General features: G+C 43.5%; 1 protein-coding gene across 4 annotated transcripts in view; it reads right to left on the bottom strand.

Annotated features, from left to right (window-relative positions):
• GYG2 (glycogenin 2) overlaps window positions 1-17,722 on the bottom strand; it is a 99,904-nt gene that overhangs the window by 40,131 nt on the left and 42,051 nt on the right. For all 4 annotated transcript variants that reach the window (XM_030202081.1, XM_030202082.1, XM_030202080.1 and 1 more), the window contains exons 2-4: window positions 14,913-15,054; window positions 5,695-5,869; window positions 440-602 (exon numbers count right to left, since the gene is read on the bottom strand). In XM_030202081.1, coding sequence (XP_030057941.1) covers window positions 440-602; window positions 5,695-5,869; window positions 14,913-15,054 — 480 coding nt within the window. The remainder of the gene's footprint in view (window positions 1-439; window positions 603-5,694; window positions 5,870-14,912; window positions 15,055-17,722) is intronic.

Genomic DNA, 17,722 nt, shown 5'->3' on the forward strand with positions numbered 1-17,722 from the left:
AAGAACAGACAACCCTCCCTCCAGCGACAGGGGGCTGGAGGTCCGGCGAACCTGTGATCCCTTCGACACCCCCTCCCAACACAGGTTCAGGGAGGGCTGGAGATCCGGTGGGTCTCCAGCCCCCCTCTAACCCCCCCCCCCCCCAGCATTAGCAAGGAGTCCCTGATGGTCCAGTGGGCCGCTGTCAATCCCCCTACCTTGAGTTGGAGGAGGGAGGTAGCTTGCCTCCCCTTCTCTTCCTTCGCTGCTGCCTGCAAAATGGCGGTGCCCAGCCCTGCCCAGTGAATCTTGGGATGCGCTGGGCAGGGCTTAACACCATATAAGAGAGCTCCCAGGTAGAACGTTCCTAACTATAGCTCTAACATTAAAAAGAAAACAAAACAGGGAGAGACAGAATAAATGTTACTTCTTGTCCTAACATTGGCATCAAAAGACTTACCATCAAAACTGCCATGCTCTACAGCGAACTGTAGCAAATGAGCATATGTTTCCATGGAAGGCCTGAAGACAAAGACCCCGCTATTAAAGCAATCAGGCCAGCCAGAATCAGGGGCTGCTGACAACTCATCCCTGTCAAACAGTTCATCAACGTTGCATAGCACCTTGAAAGGCAAACCAGAGAAAGACTGAAGATATTTAGTGTTAAATGACATTTAGAACTACAAAAAGCAGAGAGCATGCAGCAAAATGTTTGGTTCACAGTTTGCAATGAAGAAATAACAGACTAGAAAGCAAGAGCACTTACCAATTTTGAAATGCTCAATAATAACGTAAGGAGAGCAGTGCTGGAGAAATGCTTCGGCTGGCAGGAGTTCGAGCCAAGGTATATGGTGCACAGAAGGAGCACAATTTGAATGAAACACTTCAAAACAGGAATTCTCAACTCAGTCCTCAGGAAATACCCAGCCAGTCAGATTCTCAGGATACCCAAATGAAATATGCTCATAAATTTGCATTCACTGCTTCCACTGTATGCAAATCTCTTGCATGCATACTCATTGTGGATATTTTGGAAATCTGACTGGCTGGGTGTGTCCCAAGGACTAGGTTGAAAACCCTTGATTTAGAAGATAAATGGATATGCAATTTTAAATGTGCCTTAATACATGCATTAAGCTGCCCATATGTTGGTAACAGAAACAAACCAAGGCAGTCTAAAACATGAATAAAAAAACAAACAAAAAAAAAGGTCACACTTACCATGATTTTTCGCTTTTTTTTTATTTTATTGTGAACTGGTTTATACAATCAATCAAGGAGGAAGTATAAGTGTGTGTTATAAATAAAATATTGCCCCCACATTCAATGTTGAGTAGTTTGTAACGGCTTTCCTTTGTGTGAAAATTAGAGATGGGAAAAAAATCAAGATGAAAATCTCTCATTATTTGTGTAATTTTCCACTTGGTGAGGTTTAGTGTTCTATAATCCTTATATATATATATATTTTTTTTTTTTAAAGTCGCAAGCAAAGTCTGAAATAGACAATCCATCTTTTCTTTTTCCTATTCGTATCACCCCTAAGCTCTGCCCATCAGTTATGAAAGATGCTGAATCACAGTCCACTAAATCTTCCCTAAATGGAGGGAGATTTAGAAATAAAAATCACTATTTTCTTTCCGCAAAACAGGAATTGTTTTTATTTTTTTACCAAAAATGTGTCTTCAAAACTAGTATCTTATCACATTCAAAAAAGAACGTTACCAGGAGGGTGGCACTAATAGCAATATCATCCTGAGCTGTTTCCAAAAACGTCACATTTAAGAATTAGTAACTCTAGCTGATACATCAGGGGCCAATTCCTCCAGATTCGTTCTCACCACCTCAGTAGGCAAAATAGCAACTATTATTTTGGCCAAAGCAGATGATCTGTCAGGCAGAAAATGCAGTCTGCCTAGGTCTAAAGGGGGAGGGGGGCCTAATCACCACCATGCCCATGATATTCAGTCCATGACAGTCAGCAAAATTTAAAGACGCTGACCACCAAGGACTGAATCTAACCCAAATATTCAAGACCGGACACCAGCATTGAATATCTGGTCCATAGGTGGCCTCCAAAAGTTATCCAGGTCCTGGATGATATTCAGACTGGTACCTGAATAACTGGCCAGATAAAAGTTAGCACAGCAAAAAGTCTGTCCTAAGCTAATTCGAGCACCAGTCAGGTCAGCAAACTGAAAACTGCCACTAAAGACCTAATTATATTTATGGCGCCTAAAAAAGAAGAAGAAGAAAAAAAAGGCATAGTCCATAAGCTGCGCCTAAAGTTAGGCACGGTTTACGGAATACGCCTAAGCCTGTCCACGTGACTAATTTAGCCACAGCAAATTACACCAATGAAAAGCTGGTGTAAATACCCACACCTAAATTTGGGCACAGAGCAGGTTATACTATAACACCGCACATAAATTTTAGGAACACCCACGGCCCGCCCATGCTCCTCCCATAGCCACACACCCCTTTTGGCATTAGCAAGGTAGAATTTACAAGGCCTACATTATAGAATACGCTTAGCAAGTAGAGTGCATAAATTCTAGTTAGTGCTGATAACTGCTTGTTAGTAATCAGAACCAATTAGCTCATTATTCAATCGAGTTGTGCACACCTAGATTTGAACGCGCAACTCTAGTCACACTATACAGAATCTGGTGGCAACTGCTTAAGTTCCAGCTCCACCCCAACTCCAGCCTCCTTACCATCTCAGCACTAAGGGGGAATTCTTTAAGCTGAACTCTCATCTGCAATATTTAAGGTTGACCATAAGGCTCATTTATTCATTTAAAGCTTGGATGACAGTATAGTGTTCTGTGGAAGTCCTGCTTCAACCAAACTATTCACCTAAAGCATCTTCTATTATGATGCTCTGCTGTAAGTTTCTCATTATGTATCTATTCTATTTCTTCTTCTCTTTTTGAAAACTAAATTTCCAGTTAGACACTAAACCACTTTGCTGTGGCAACTTTAAATTAAATTCTTGTATACCGCTAATATCCCCTTTCCAGGGTTCAGTGCAGTTTACAATCTAGGTGAGACAAAAGCAAACAGTGTTAGTGTGAGGTATGACAAACACTAAGTGACCACTGGTGTAATACATGAAACTAAAGACATTAAAGGAAAGGATAAGTATATACTGTAAGTATTGCCACACTGGGACAGACCAAAGGTCTATCAAGCTCAGTATCCTGTTTCCAACAGTGGCCAATTCAGGTCACAAATACCTGGCAACATCCCAGAAAAGCTCAATACATTTTATGATGCTTATCCCAGAAATAAGCAGTGGATTGTCCCAAGTCAATTTAATAATGGTCTATGGAATTTTCGTTTAGGAAGCTGTCCAGACTCTTTTAAAACCCCGCTAAGCTAACCGCCTTTTCCACGCTCTCTGGCAACAAATTCCAGAGTTTAATTACACGTTGAGTGAAGAAACATTCTCTGATTCGTATTAAATTTACTACTTTGTAGCTTCGCATGCACCCTAGTCCTAGTATTTTAGGGACAGTGCAGTTTTGGTTTGAGCCAAACAAGATCAAATCGGACTTTGGGTCTATTTCAGTACTGAAAAACTCAGTAGGCCTCTTATTACCACAAAGGTGACAGTATTTTGTACATTTAACTGTAGGTGCTCTGTAATTGAGCTGTCTTTGTACAGATTGTGCTATGACCACTGCAGCACTTATTACTACTAATCATTTCTAAAGTGCTACTAGACGTACACAGCGCTGTACACTTGAACATGAAGAGACAGTCCCTGCTCGACAGAGCTTACAATCTAATTAGGTCAAACAGGACAAACAAGAGATAAGGTAATATTAAAGTGAGGATGATAAAATAAGGGTTCTGAACAAGTGAATAAGGGTTAGGAGTTAAGAGCAGCATCAGAAAGGTGGGCTTTTAGCTTAGATTTGAAGATGGCCAGAGATGGAGCTTGACATACTGGCTCAGGAAGTCTATTCCAGGCATATGGTGCAGCAAGATAAAAGGAACGGAGTCTGGAGTTAGCGGTGGAGGAGAAGGGTGCAGATAAGAGAGATTTACCCAGTGAACGGAGTTCCCGGGGAGGAATGTAGCGAGAGATGAGAGTGGAGAGGTACTGAGGAGCTGCAGAATGAATGCACTTAAAGGTCAATAAGAGGAGTTTGAACTGTATGCAGAAACGGATAGGAAGCCAGTGAAGTGACTTGAGGAGAGGGCTAATATAAGCATAACTTATTCAGTGACGCCAGGTAGTTAAGTGTCATTGAGTGTGTGTTCTGAGATCAGCCAGTGGGGATTCAACTGGGTAGCAGCCTTCCTATGATGGTAAAACCTTTTGACTATCTACCTTTCAGCCTTTAAATGTATCAATTTGTAATTTTGTCTCCAACTAAATGCAAAACATTGACAGGCTGATCAACAGTTTTATGGGAAAAAGTTGCTAGCAGTGTAAATGAACCAAGTGTCAAAGCACAACGCTGAACAATTAGAACACAAAAGAATACACTTGAATCAAGTTAACACAGGAATGCAGTCAATATGGAAGAAACTGATCTATAAATTATACATTTTGTTTTCTGCTTTTTTTTAAGCCACAGACTAAAAATACAAAACAAATATTTAATTTTAACTGTGTGTGTGTAACTTCAGCAGAATCATCAAATGGCTAGTCTGTGTATATAAAGTACTGGTAGCCCTATATCTACTATGTTATTCAATGCATATTTTGACTAAAATAAACACACAAACATGCAAGCTTATGATACTGCCGAAACACCAACACAACAAGCAAAGTTACTTTTACTCCTCAGTTTATGTCGAGGACATGATTTTGTTTGCAATTGACTTCACGGGCATTTTTGGAATGCCATTTTACCTTAAACTCAAGATGCACAAAGTTCCAGCATACCACCATACTTTCAGATTCCCGAGGCAGGCGCTTATGCACCGAAACACGGCCACTGTGTCGGGTCATTTTGGTGTATTCCTAATAAGTACTATATACAAGAATCATCTGGTCTCCCACAGTTTCCTTGGAAGTGCCACTCCTCCCCACCCCCCCTTTGGTTCGCTTTTCTACTGTCATAGGGATTGCTGCTCTTCCACCTTCCATGAAACATGGATTCATCATTAGCCTGAAAAGAATCATCCTAATTAATTGTTCCAATTGGGCCCGTAGCCTGATCTTGAACCACATACATGAGAACGCTTTTGTACCTGCATCTCTATAAGATAGGAGGAGGGAGGGGAAAGGGGGGAATAAGAGGGGGGGGGGGGGGTTAGGGGTAAGCTGGAAGAACAAGGATGCATAATAATCAATATTTTGTTAGAAGGTTTACACATCTGAACGAATGTTTAAGGGAAATATGGGGCGGGGAGGGGAATAATGTTCGGTTGATAATACAGAACAAGTTTGGTTTGGGAACACTGGGAGGGGTTATAGTAGAGTTATCCAAAGTTTGTTATTTGTTAAGTCTGTAACCTGACAAGGAATGTTGATACAAAGACTTGTTGGACATCATAATGACACTAATTGAGGGGAGAGAGAACAGGGGGGTGGGGGGGGGGTGGAATATGTAAAATGATTTGGTTGTAACAAAAGTTGAAATGGATATGTTAATGATGGATGGAAACAGAGGTTAACTCCTATATAATATGTATCTGTTTGCTAAGTTGAACACAATAAACATTACTGAAATATATAAAGTGTTCCAATTGACTCACCAAGGTGTCGGCATCCATGAAGACACATTTGCTGTACTGAGTGAGTGTCCAGCACTGAAGCTTGGTGAAGGTTACACCCAGTTCTGGCCGCCTCATCAGAGCCAAGTGTTCCAAGTCGGCACTGTCCAACGAGCTTACTTCAATAACCTCATCAAACACTCTGCTAAGGACAGTTCTGAAATATCAATGACAAGAGTTACAGTGGAACCTATGTGCAGAAGCAATGGACGCTAGCAGATGGGATATGATCAGAATGATAGGTTGTTGGCGAGAATGAATGAATACCTTGAAAAAGAAAAGTTTGAGAAACGGTAGTATTTTAGAATTTAGCAGCGATAAAGGGAGTGAAGTAGTTGATTCCAAGGATTCTTCCAGGGGAAAAAAGTGGGTAAAAAACTGTGAGATAATTCAATCAAATGGAGAGAATGACCAGGTGAAACAAAGACAAAAAAAAAATAAAAACAGTGACCAAATGCCAGCACTTCAATTAATGCATGTGTTCAGTTTTGCTATATCTATAGACAGTAGCATTAAATATACAACTTGTACCATCACTGCTGTTCGTTAGTTTAGCCTTGATAGGTTTTTATCAGCCGTCTGTTACTCTGTGTACAAAGAGTATTTTTTGTAAAAGGGAATGGTTCATTTTTAGCTATTTTTTCTTCATGAACTACGTTTAAAACAACTTTAGGTATGTCCTGGTGGCCCTTGAAATAGAGAGGCAATCAATGCTGTTATGTAATATATATGCACCCAATACTTTTGAGAAGGTGTTCTATAAGATGCTTTTGCACAGAATGCAAGACATGGGGGAAAGTCTTGTGGTGATGGGTGGCGACTTCAATGAGGTCAGAGACCCGTTACTAGACAGGTCTAGGCCGACGGAGAGGGAGCTGTCCAGGGGCCAGAGGGGGTTGGGGTTGTTAGAGGAGGCGTTGGATGTGATAGATGTCTGGAGAACATTGCACCCGTTAGAAAAAGATTACACGCACCTGTCCAGAGCCCACTCCACACTGTCCCGTATTGATTATATATGGATTGCAAGGGAATTGCTAACACAAGTGCAAGGGGCTGCGATTGGACCAATAGTTGTCTCTGATCATGCCTGGGTATCGATGGAGATGCGACTGGATAATAATGCGCAGAGAATCTTTTCTTGGCGCTTCCCGACATACCTCTATAGGGATAGGCAATTTCAGTTACAATTAAAGGCTAGATGGGAACAGTATCAAGGGGAAAATGAGGCCCACAAGAATGATCCGGTGCTTTTTTGGGAAGCCGCGAAAGCGGTTCTCCGAGGTGAGACAATAGCCTATAATAGTTTCCAAAGGAAGGTACGGAAGCGAGAAGTATTGAGATGGGAGAAGAGGGTAACAACCTTAAGGAGAGAATATGGCCATACACACACACCAGAAGCGCGAACCCGGTTATTAGAAGCGCAGCAAACCTTAAATGAACTGCTGCAACAGACAGCGCAAAAATCCGCAATGTATTACAAATATCAATTGTATAAATTTGCCAACAAAGGAGGGAGATTTCTGGCTAGACTATTGAAAAGGCAGGTGGGGTCCAGAAAAGTACTCTCACTAACTAATAGCCAAAAAGAGCTGAAACACACGGATAGTGCGATAGCTGAGATCTTTAGGCACTTTTATAAACAACTGTATAAACTGCAACCAGAGGTGGTAACTCCGAGCGCAGCATATCTTAGCAGTGTGGAACTACCAAAGTTGGAAACTGCAGACTTAAAGATCTTAAATGCAGAAATAACAGAGGATGAAGTAGATTGGGTAGTGCAGCAGAGCTCCCTGGGGAAGGCACCTGGGCCGGATGGCCTCAGTAACGAATTTTATAAATTACTTAGACCAGGAATTGGACGACAATTAGCGGAGGTATTCAATGAAGTGGTCAGAAGGGGGCAGATGCCTGAACATATGAATAAGGCTAATATTACGGTAATACTGAAGCCACATAAGCAGGCACACTTACCGGAATCTTATAGACCTATTTCTTTGTTGAACTCGGAGACGAAATTTTTAGCTAAGATTCTGGCGAATAGACTGGCCCGGTTTTTGCCGACATTGCTGGAAGAATCACAGGTGGGTTTCGTGAAAGGTCGAAAAGTGGTTAGGAATCTGAGACGAATACTTGGGGCACTGGAGCGAGTGCGGGACGAAGGTTTGCAAGCCATATTAATAAGCTTTGATGCCGAAAAGGCCTTTGACAGAGTGGACTGGGGCTTTATGTTTGAGATCTTAAAGGCCTATGGCATAAACGTTTTTTTCGGAAAAGCTGTAAAGACGTTATATACAGATCCTAAGGCGCGAATTAGTGTCAATGGGTTATTCTCAGACTGGTTTGATATAGGGAGGGGCACCCGGCAGGGATGTCCGCTATCGCCACTACTATTTGTAATGACCCTGGATCCGCTATTGCGGGAAATTAGCAACAACGTAGAAATTGAAGGCGTTCGGATCCTGGATCAGGAATTTAAAACTGCAGCATTTGCAGATGATTTATTGGTGCTGATAACAGAGCCACAGAAATCGTTGACCCGGTTGTTGGAAAGCATGAGGGAATACGGGGACTTTGCGGGCTTCAAACTGAATCTAGAGAAGTCAGAAGCCCTAGTCAGTGCTGGGGTAGACCCAGAGATTTGGAGTCGGTCACAGATTCGCCAAGCACACACGGAATTTAAGTATTTGGGAGTGCAGCTGTCGATGGACCCCGGCACAACTATATAGAATTAATGTCCCTCGTTTAATCGGGGAAACTAAAGCACAACTGACAGCTTGGGTTTCCTTGCCGCTGTCTTTTCTAGGTAGAATTCATTTATATCGCATGGTCATATTCCCGAAATGGCTGTACATGTTGCAGATCTTGCCTATCAGGTTGTTGGTCAGAGATCTGAAAACTCTGCAGAGGCACATAGCATGGTTTTGCTGGGCGGGGAAAAAATCAAAAATGAAGTGGAAATATGTGTATGGGACTCAGCGTGAGGGTGGGTTGGGCATGCCTGATTTAAAAGATTATAACTGGGCTTGCATGGCCAGACACTTGCGAGATTGGGTCTTGCACTTGACAACATACACTGACATAGGCTGGGAACAAGCTTTGTTTCGACCATGGTCTTTAAATTGCTTATTACACATTAGGAAAGGGAAGATACCAACTCCTTTCCAAGATAGTGTACTTTTACAGCCTCTACGTTACGCCTGGAGGTTGTTGTTGGGTCACTGGGGGCAAGATCCTGAGGCCAGTGTGCTGCTAACATTAGTGGGGAATGTAGATTTCCAGGCGGGCAGGGAGAACCGAATTTTTAAAGATATGGAGCGACAGGGAGTGACACTATTGGAGAGTTTTCTTCAGATGGATGGGTCGCTGCTGCCCTATGGGGAATTTGAAAGGAGGTGTGTGGGAGGTCCACTGGCGAGATTAGCCTATTTACAACTGGAACACTATTTCAGAAGCTTGTCCCGGTCTGCACTCACATTGGATTTTGGGAAGAAGGTTCGGGATTTTTTGAAAGGGGATGCAGTAGAGCAGACGTCAATCTCCTGGTTTCATAAGGCGCTGAGGGATTTAAAACCCCCCAAAGATGTCAAGGAGGTAGTGGGGAGATGGGAGCAAGAGCTGGGAAGTTCATTTGCTATAGAGAAGGTGATGATAGCACTAAAAGGGATGACAGGGGTAGTGCATAGTGCAGAACTGCAAGAATGTCATTTTAGAACAATACATAGAGCATACTTCTCGGGCAAGCAAGCATGGCATGCAGGGATAGTGGAGGCTGATAGATGCCGGAAGTGTGGAGTGGGCATGCCTTCTTTGGCACATGGGTTATGGCAGTGTCAGCGAATTCGGGGTTTCTGGACAGCTCTCGCCCGGTTTATATCAAGGATCTTGGGGTGTAGGGTGCAGTTCACATTCGAGCGAGTCATGTTTAGTTCACCAAGAGTGTGGGCAAGGGGTACAAAAGAAGAGAAGCTATTCCTGAGTAAGTCTTGCATTTTGGGGAAGAAATGCATATTGAATCATTGGTTAATGGACATACCGCCCTCCTATTGGTATTGGAGGAACAAATTGCACGCGCTTATGATGTGGGAGGCCAGAGGTGCTCGATTCACCCCCAAAAGGAGGAAACATTTCATAAAAATTTGGACAGCGTATTTGAATGTAGTAGCGCCCAGAGTTAGAAGTCAGGTGTTGAATGAGTTGGAATGAGTGGGGATGATTGTGGAGATAGAGCGAATGGTGAGGTAGGGAGAAGTACTGTCGGGGGGGGGGGAGGGGAGAGGGGGGGGGAGGGAGGGGAGAGGATGGGGGATAATTCTGAGACAAATACCATAGACATCTTTAAGGGTGTTGATGTTGACAATAAAGCTGTACGACTCATGTAAGAGGCGGAGAAGCCAGATGAAGGGTCATAAGAAACAAGGCCCTGTGCAGCAGGCTGTGCCTTTAATCTACTGTCTCATGATGAAGAGTTTTCTGATTATCAATACCCTGAGCAGTATATCCTATGTGTGGTAGCACTGTATGAAGTCGGTGTCGTTCATAACTTGAGGGGGGAGGGGGGTGGGGAGAGGGGATGGGAAGGGGGATAAAGCAAAAAACTGTTAACAAGCTGATTTGAGTTATCACGGTGTTATTTGGATTGATCTTCATTCAGTGTAAAGAATGTACAAGTTTCATTGTTCTCAATAAAAAAGATTTAAACATAAAAACAACTTTAGGTACAGTGGTGGAAATAAGTATTTGATCCCTTGCTGATTTTGTAAGTTTGCCCACTGACAAAGACATGAGCAGCCCATAATTGAAGGGTAGGTTATTGGTAACAGTGAGAGATAGCACATCACAAATTAAATCCGGAAAATCACATTGTGGAACGTATATGAATTTATTTGCATTCTGCAGAGGGAAATAAGTATTTGATCCCCCACCAACCAGTAAGAGATCTGGCCCCTACAGACCAGGTAGATGCTCCAAATCAACTCGTTACCTGCATGACAGACAGCTGTCGGCAATGGTCACCTGTATGAAAGACACCTGTCCACAGACTCAGTGAATCAGTCAGACTCTAACCTCTACAAAATGGCCAAGAGCAAGGAGCTGTCTAAGGATGTCAGGGACAAGATCATACACCTGCACAAGGCTGGAATGGGCTACAAAACCATCAGTAAGACGCTGGGCGAGAAGGAGACAACTGTTGGTGCCATAGTAAGAAAATGGAAGAAGTACAAAATGACTGTCAATCGACAAAGATCTGGGGCTCCACGCAAAATCTCACCTCGTGGGGTATCCTTGATCATGAGGAAGGTTAGAAATCAGCCTACAACTACAAGGGGGGAACTTGTCAATGATCTCAAGGCAGCTGGGACCACTGTCACCACGAAAACCATTGGTAACACATTACGACATAACGGATTGCAATCCTGCAGTGCCCGCAAGGTCCCCCTGCTCCGGAAGGCACATGTGACGGCCCGTCTGAAGTTTGCCAGTGAACACCTGGATGATGCCGAGAGTGATTGGGAGAAGGTGCTGTGGTCAGATGAGACAAAAATTGAGCTCTTTGGCATGAACTCAACTCGCCGTGTTTGGAGGAAGAGAAATGCTGCCTATGACCCAAAGAACACCATCCCCACTGTCAAGCATGGAGGTGGAAATGTTATGTTTTGGGGGTGTTTCTCTGCTAAGGGCACAGGACTACTTCACCGCATCAATGGGAGAATGGATGGGGCCATGTACCGTACAATTCTGAGTGACAACCTCCTTCCCTCCGCCAGGGCCTTAAAAATGGGTCGTGGCTGGGTCTTCCAGCACGACAATGACCCAAAACATACAGCCAAGGCAACAAAGGAGTGGCTCAGGAAGAAGCACATTAGGGTCATGGAGTGGCCTAGCCAGTCACCAGACCTTAATCCCATTGAAAACTTATGGAGGGAGCTGAAGCTGCGAGTTGCCAAGCGACAGCCCAGAACTCTTAATGATTTAGAGATGATCTGCAAAGAGGAGTGGACCAAAATTCCTCCTGACATGTGTGCAAACCTCATCATCAACTACAGAAGACGTCTGACCGCTGTGCTTGCCAACAAGGGTTTTGCCACCAAGTATTAGGTCTTGTTTGCCAGAGGGATTAAATACTTATTTCCCTCTGCAGAATGCAAATAAATTCATATACTTTCCACAATGTGATTTTCCGGATTTAATTTGTGATGTGCTATCTCTCACTGTTACCAATAACCTACCCTTCAATTATGGGCTGCTCATGTCTTTGTCAGTGGGCAAACTTACAAAATCAGCAAGGGATCAAATACTTATTTCCACCACTGTATGTCCCTGTGTAAGGGATTCATACAAGAGTGAATTATGAGAGGATTGCATTGCATAAGACACACTCCAAGTCTTTATACTAGGCTTCACAAACCAGGTTAATACTGATGACAGCAAACTTGATGGTATAGGAGGTGAAATTTCAAGGCACAGTCATTCTGCATTACGATCAAGGGATTTTGACTCTAGTATACAAGTCTTTAAACATTCTACCCATAACCTACTGCTAATAACTTTTGTTTTGTTATGTAATTACACCTCTTTATTCGTTCTGATTTATGTACCTTGTACACTATATGATTCACTTTTGAGATATTATGGCATATAGGTTTTAATAAATTAAAATATAAACCCATAATGGAGTATAAAGTTAGCCCCCACCCCAAAAAAAGGAAAAAAACCCCTTAAGCTTCAATATAAAATAGGGGAGGATGTTGTATTCAGGTGTACCGCAACTTCCTCCTCTCCCCACCCCGAATGACTGGCATTTCCTCCTTTCCCCCTCCCAGTTATGGAGTGATAGGATAGGAGCTGGCAGGACTTGAGCATGCACAGATGCTCAAGGCCCTGCACCAGCCTAGCACATAAAGCTGTTTGATAGCCAAAGGAGGCCGAAAATGGAAATGAAATGCAAAGGGTGGGATGATAAAAAAAAATAATAATAATAAAATCAAGATCTCCATTTTTGGGCCTTTTTTTTTTTTTTTTTTTTTTAACAACCAAAAATCTCGGTTTGAGTATACAAGGTACTAATGGCTTGGACTGACAAGTACTATAAATCTAATAATCCTCTCCTTAGTTATAGTTTATAGCAGTTAACAACAGTCATATCACCCAAATAGACAACAACCGGGGAGGATTTTAAGGAGTGGCCCTCTAGACTGAACTATACAGCTAACCTAGATAAGTACAAAAAAAAAGAAAGAAAAGAACTGAAAAAATAGAAAAAAAAAAAAAATCAGAAGGAGATGAAGGTGTGGAGCCGATGATGAGAGTGAATGCCCCCAGCTGGCGTGGTGAAGTCACCAATTTAAAAAAAAGGGGTGCACTGTTGAGGCTTCTTTAAACTCCTTAAAATCCTCCCCGGTTGTTGTGTATTTGGGTGGTATGACTGTTGTTAACTGCTGTAAAACTATAACGATTTATAGTACATGGTGTAGAAGCATCCTCTTCAGCTCGTAGTACTGGACTAAAGTGCCAGAGCTGCTGTGCTGATCCCTGCCAGAGAAACACACCTCCTTCCTTGCCCCAGTTAACAGCAACTACTACCTTCTCCCAGCAACACTTTTTTATGCCACCCACAAAATTGTTAAGGCTGCTGACATTTAACAAGTTTTGAGAGTTCAAATATATAGCAACATTACTTTAAAAAAAAAAAAAAAAAAAAAAAGACAGGGTCATGGGGGGGGGTGGGGAGGAGGTATTTTCAAATTTACAAGGATAAAATAAAAATGGAGATTTGCAGATCCTATGCACATTATTCTACATCGCACAGAAGGCAAAGTTAGGGAAGAAATTACTAAAATGTACAATCATTTTGTGAGGTTTTTTTTTTTTTTGGGGGGGGGAGGGGGGTATGGGCCTGGGTCCACCTGCCTGAAGTGCACTGCAGTACCCACTAAAACTGCTCCTGGGACCTGCATGCGCTGTCATGGACCTGAGTAATGACATCTGAGGCTGGCACGACATATTTTTAAAGATGTTTTTTGAGGGTGGGAGGGGGTTAGTGACCACTGGGGGAGCAACGGGAGGTCATCCCCGATTCTCTCCGGTGGCCATCTGGTCCGTTCAGGCACCTTTTTGTACCTTAATTCATAATAAAAATACATCCGGGTGAAAACGTTCAAGTGTTCGTCAGGGACGTCCTTGTTTTTTTCGATTATGGGTCAAGGATGTCCAAGTGTTAGGCACGCCCAAGTCCCGCTTTCGCTACGCCTCCGACACGCCCCCTTGAAATTTGGACGTCCTTGCGACGGACTGCAATCGGAGACATCCAAAATCGTGTTTCGATTATACCGATTTGGATGTTTCTGGGAGAAGAACTTCCATCTTCTGATTTATGTTGAAAGATGAACGTCCTTCTCTTTTGAAAATGAGCCCGATAGTAACCTATGGAACTTTGTAAGTCTAAGTGCTTTGAAAGTATACCTCCACACCAATTTTCAAAACTGAAAATGTCTAACCCTAAAAGACATACCTATGGGGGGGGGGGGGGGGGGGGAATCAAAGGTGCCTCAGTGGGTTCTTATTCTTCAGACAGTTTTGAAAGTAAGGGACACACATCATCACTTGGAAAACTCACAAAAAACAATACCCACATGATCTGCAATATAGGCTGTTTGATCAGCATGCAACTATCAGGAGACATTGCTAAAATCTGTGCCCAGTGGTCTATAGAAGGGTTTGAACAATACTCATCTCTAAAGGACTAGAAAAATTCAAAGAGCAAAGTCACCTATGTGAAACATTTTTTTTGCTATTTTGCTTGTTAGTGTACATACATAAAAATATGACTCTGGATCCTAAATAAAGTTCTGATTGGTGCTAGGTTTTGCTTTCTTTATTAGGTATTTCACTGGTATTATACTGACATCATATTATATTATTTGAATATTCTTCCATACTGTCTATTATGGTATTTGCATTGTACTGACTTATTTCCAAGTTTACTCTGTTATATTTGTTTATATTTGGTCATTTTATTATTGTGCTGTTAAGAAAATTGTAAGTTTTATGTTAAACTGGACCTGCTGAACACTACCTTGGGCAAATCTGTTCATAAAGGAAGTAAAATAAAATATATTTTCATCCTGCTAATTTTCATAAATCTGGCCAGATTTAGAAAACCTCAATACAGGGAACTGTAATCTAATACTCAAGAGTCTTACCGTATTCCATGAGAGACCTGCTCAGTGACCAACACTGCCAGCTTCCTGGAAGTCCCATGATTCCTTAAAGACTGTCCGAGAACTAATGCTCCTTGGCAGTAAATATCATTTGAGGCAAGTGTCACAAATGCCTGATCAGTCACTGTAAAGAAACACCCAGACATAAAAGTTGTTTACCAGCTGAGGCAAAGACTAAGTCATAAATCTCACTATACAAAATAAAGAACACCAGCACCATTTCACCTATCCAACCCTCCATCCACCCCTCCCCCCAACTTTTTTTTAAACAGGCCACCTAACTTATGCTTATTATCTGCGTATATGCCAGATAATTCTGCGACAAAATCATTTCCGTGCTTACACAAGCATGTATAGCTCTGACTGGGTCAGGTCCACTCCGATGTGAAAAGTTAGTCCACAAAAGAGGCACAAACTGTTTGGGTAAGCAAGGGGTATTTGTTTGTATATACGAATGTTTTCTTGACAGAGCACGGAATGCTCCCGACACACGCAATTGTGGGCCAATGATCAGAAGCAAACGCAGGAGCTAGAGGCTGTTAACGCCATAATAGCACCTGTGTTTCCTACCGACCCATGATTGGAGCCCCCGAGCATGTCAATCATGTTCACAATCTCTGAATGCAACTAGAAGGCAAATGCATGCAAAAGAGGGCTCTTAGCGCAAGTAGTATGCTAAATGCATTCCTTCCCAATGACCAACGAATTGTTTAGCGCACCATCTGCAGCAAACCCCACACCAGCTCGGAGATGGCATTAGGTTTGCAGACCATTGGGGAGAATGGTGAGCCTTGTCCAGCATGCATTTGCATGCTAGCAGGCCCCCCATTCCCCCTAATGCAGCATCCCCTCTGCAGGAGCAGGAACCCCGACCCAACTCCCCCCCCAGCGACACGGAGGATGGTAGTCCGGTAGACCGCCAGTCTCCCCGACCCAAGTTCGGGGGGGGGGGGGGGGGGAGAGTTGGAGATCCGGTGGGTCTCCAGCCCCCCCCCCAACCCCACCTACTACTCCTCAAATAAATAGAGCCCTGGTAGTCCAGTGGGCCGCGAGTCAACCCCCCACCTCACCTAGTGGCCTACTGGCCCTCTTCCCCACCCCCCCTACCTTCGTTGGAGGGAGGTGGCCTCCCTCCTCTTCCGTTGGCGCTGCCTCAAAATTGACAGTGCCCAACCCTGCCCAATGCATCCCTGGGATGCGTTGGGCAGGGCCACACCATATAAAGAAAAATGGCAGCGTCCAGCCCTTCTCAGTGCATCCTAGAATGTGCTAGGTGGGGCTTCGCACCATATAAAGGAGAAAATCTCTTATATAGTGTGAAGCCCCACCTAGAGCATCCCAGGATGCACTGGGCACGGTGCTGCAATTTTCAAGGCGGTGCCAATGGAAGAGGTGGGAGGGCCACCTCCCTCCTCCAACAAAAGGTAGGGGAGTGGGGAACAGGGCCGCTAGACCAGCAGGTGCCGGGGGGTTGATCTGCTGCCCACTGGGCCACCAGGGCTCCATTTGAGAGGATGCTAGGGGGTTTAGAGGGGCTGGACAACCACTGGGTCTCCCGCCCCCTGGACTTGGGGGAGGGGTCAGGGAGAATGGAGGTCCACTGGACCTCCAGCCCCCGTGTCGTTTGGCTCAGAGTGGGGGTATTAGGCCACCAGGGCTATGCTGTTTGGGGTCTGGTGGTCCCACTGAGCTCCAAAGCCCATGTGTTTGACAGGTTTGGGCTTTTGACAGCCCAGACCTGTCAAACAAGTGAGGGAGGATTGAGCTTGAACACATGCTAAGGCACAATCCTTCCACACTTTACCCTATGATCAGAGATAATAGTGCACATAAATTTGCATGCTATTATCTGATCACGGGGGGTGGGGAGGGGGGTAAAGTTCCGCGCTATTTTTAGAGCACTGTTTGGAAGAGTACAGGGCTTTTGATCATCTGCCCACTGGGTTGCCAAACATCTAGATGTTGGGCATTTATCACAGAAACCAAACTGCTTTGGTGTTCCTCCTGAAAATTTTTTTTTTTAAACAAAACAAAAAAAAAAAAGCAGAAAAAATGTAAGTTAACTGCACTGCAAGATTAAGTACATCCATTCTTGATTTTCTTTAAAGCACTTTTTTCTGTCAAAAGTTGTGAAGCAGAGAACGACAATGGTACGTAGCACTGCTTTTGACCAACTTCTGACCTCTGGTCATACTGGAGTTTTGATCTGTAGAACAAAAGGTATCATTGAATTTAGCTACCAGTGAACTATTGCTACAGCACTATAGCTTTGTCTGGCAAGTGAGTGTCTAAGCCACTCTTTTATTTCAACACAACTGTTTAAACTTAAAACATTAATGGATTTCATAAAAAATTCACACTCCTGTTTTCCATTAACAATCGCACCCCAAAATGCAGTTGTCAAGAAGGCTGGTTTAAACTGGTAAGCTGGAGGAGATTTAATATATAATATCTATATAGAGATTCCCAGGCATTCCTTTATATACCTACCCACAGACCCTCTCTGCTTCCTTGGCATTGCTTCCACTCACACCCCTCTGTGCAGTCAGTTATGAGACAGACACAGACAGACAGACACACATAATGGTCAGACAGTAAATTCTGAAGCTGCCATACTGATGACTGTCTGTCACAGTGGGGCACTGGGCCAAATAATCCCACCTGCCAGTCTCATACTGACCTGCCTTTTTCCTCTTGTTTCTGAGCAGTCATCCAGACTGCTTTAATGTCCTTTACCACCCTTCCCTCTCAGGGAGGATCCAGATAGGGCCTTAGTAAACCTACCTTCAAGA

This window comes from Microcaecilia unicolor, chromosome 4 (genome assembly GCF_901765095.1).
Source record: "Microcaecilia unicolor chromosome 4, aMicUni1.1, whole genome shotgun sequence".
NCBI lineage: Eukaryota > Metazoa > Chordata > Amphibia > Gymnophiona > Siphonopidae > Microcaecilia > Microcaecilia unicolor.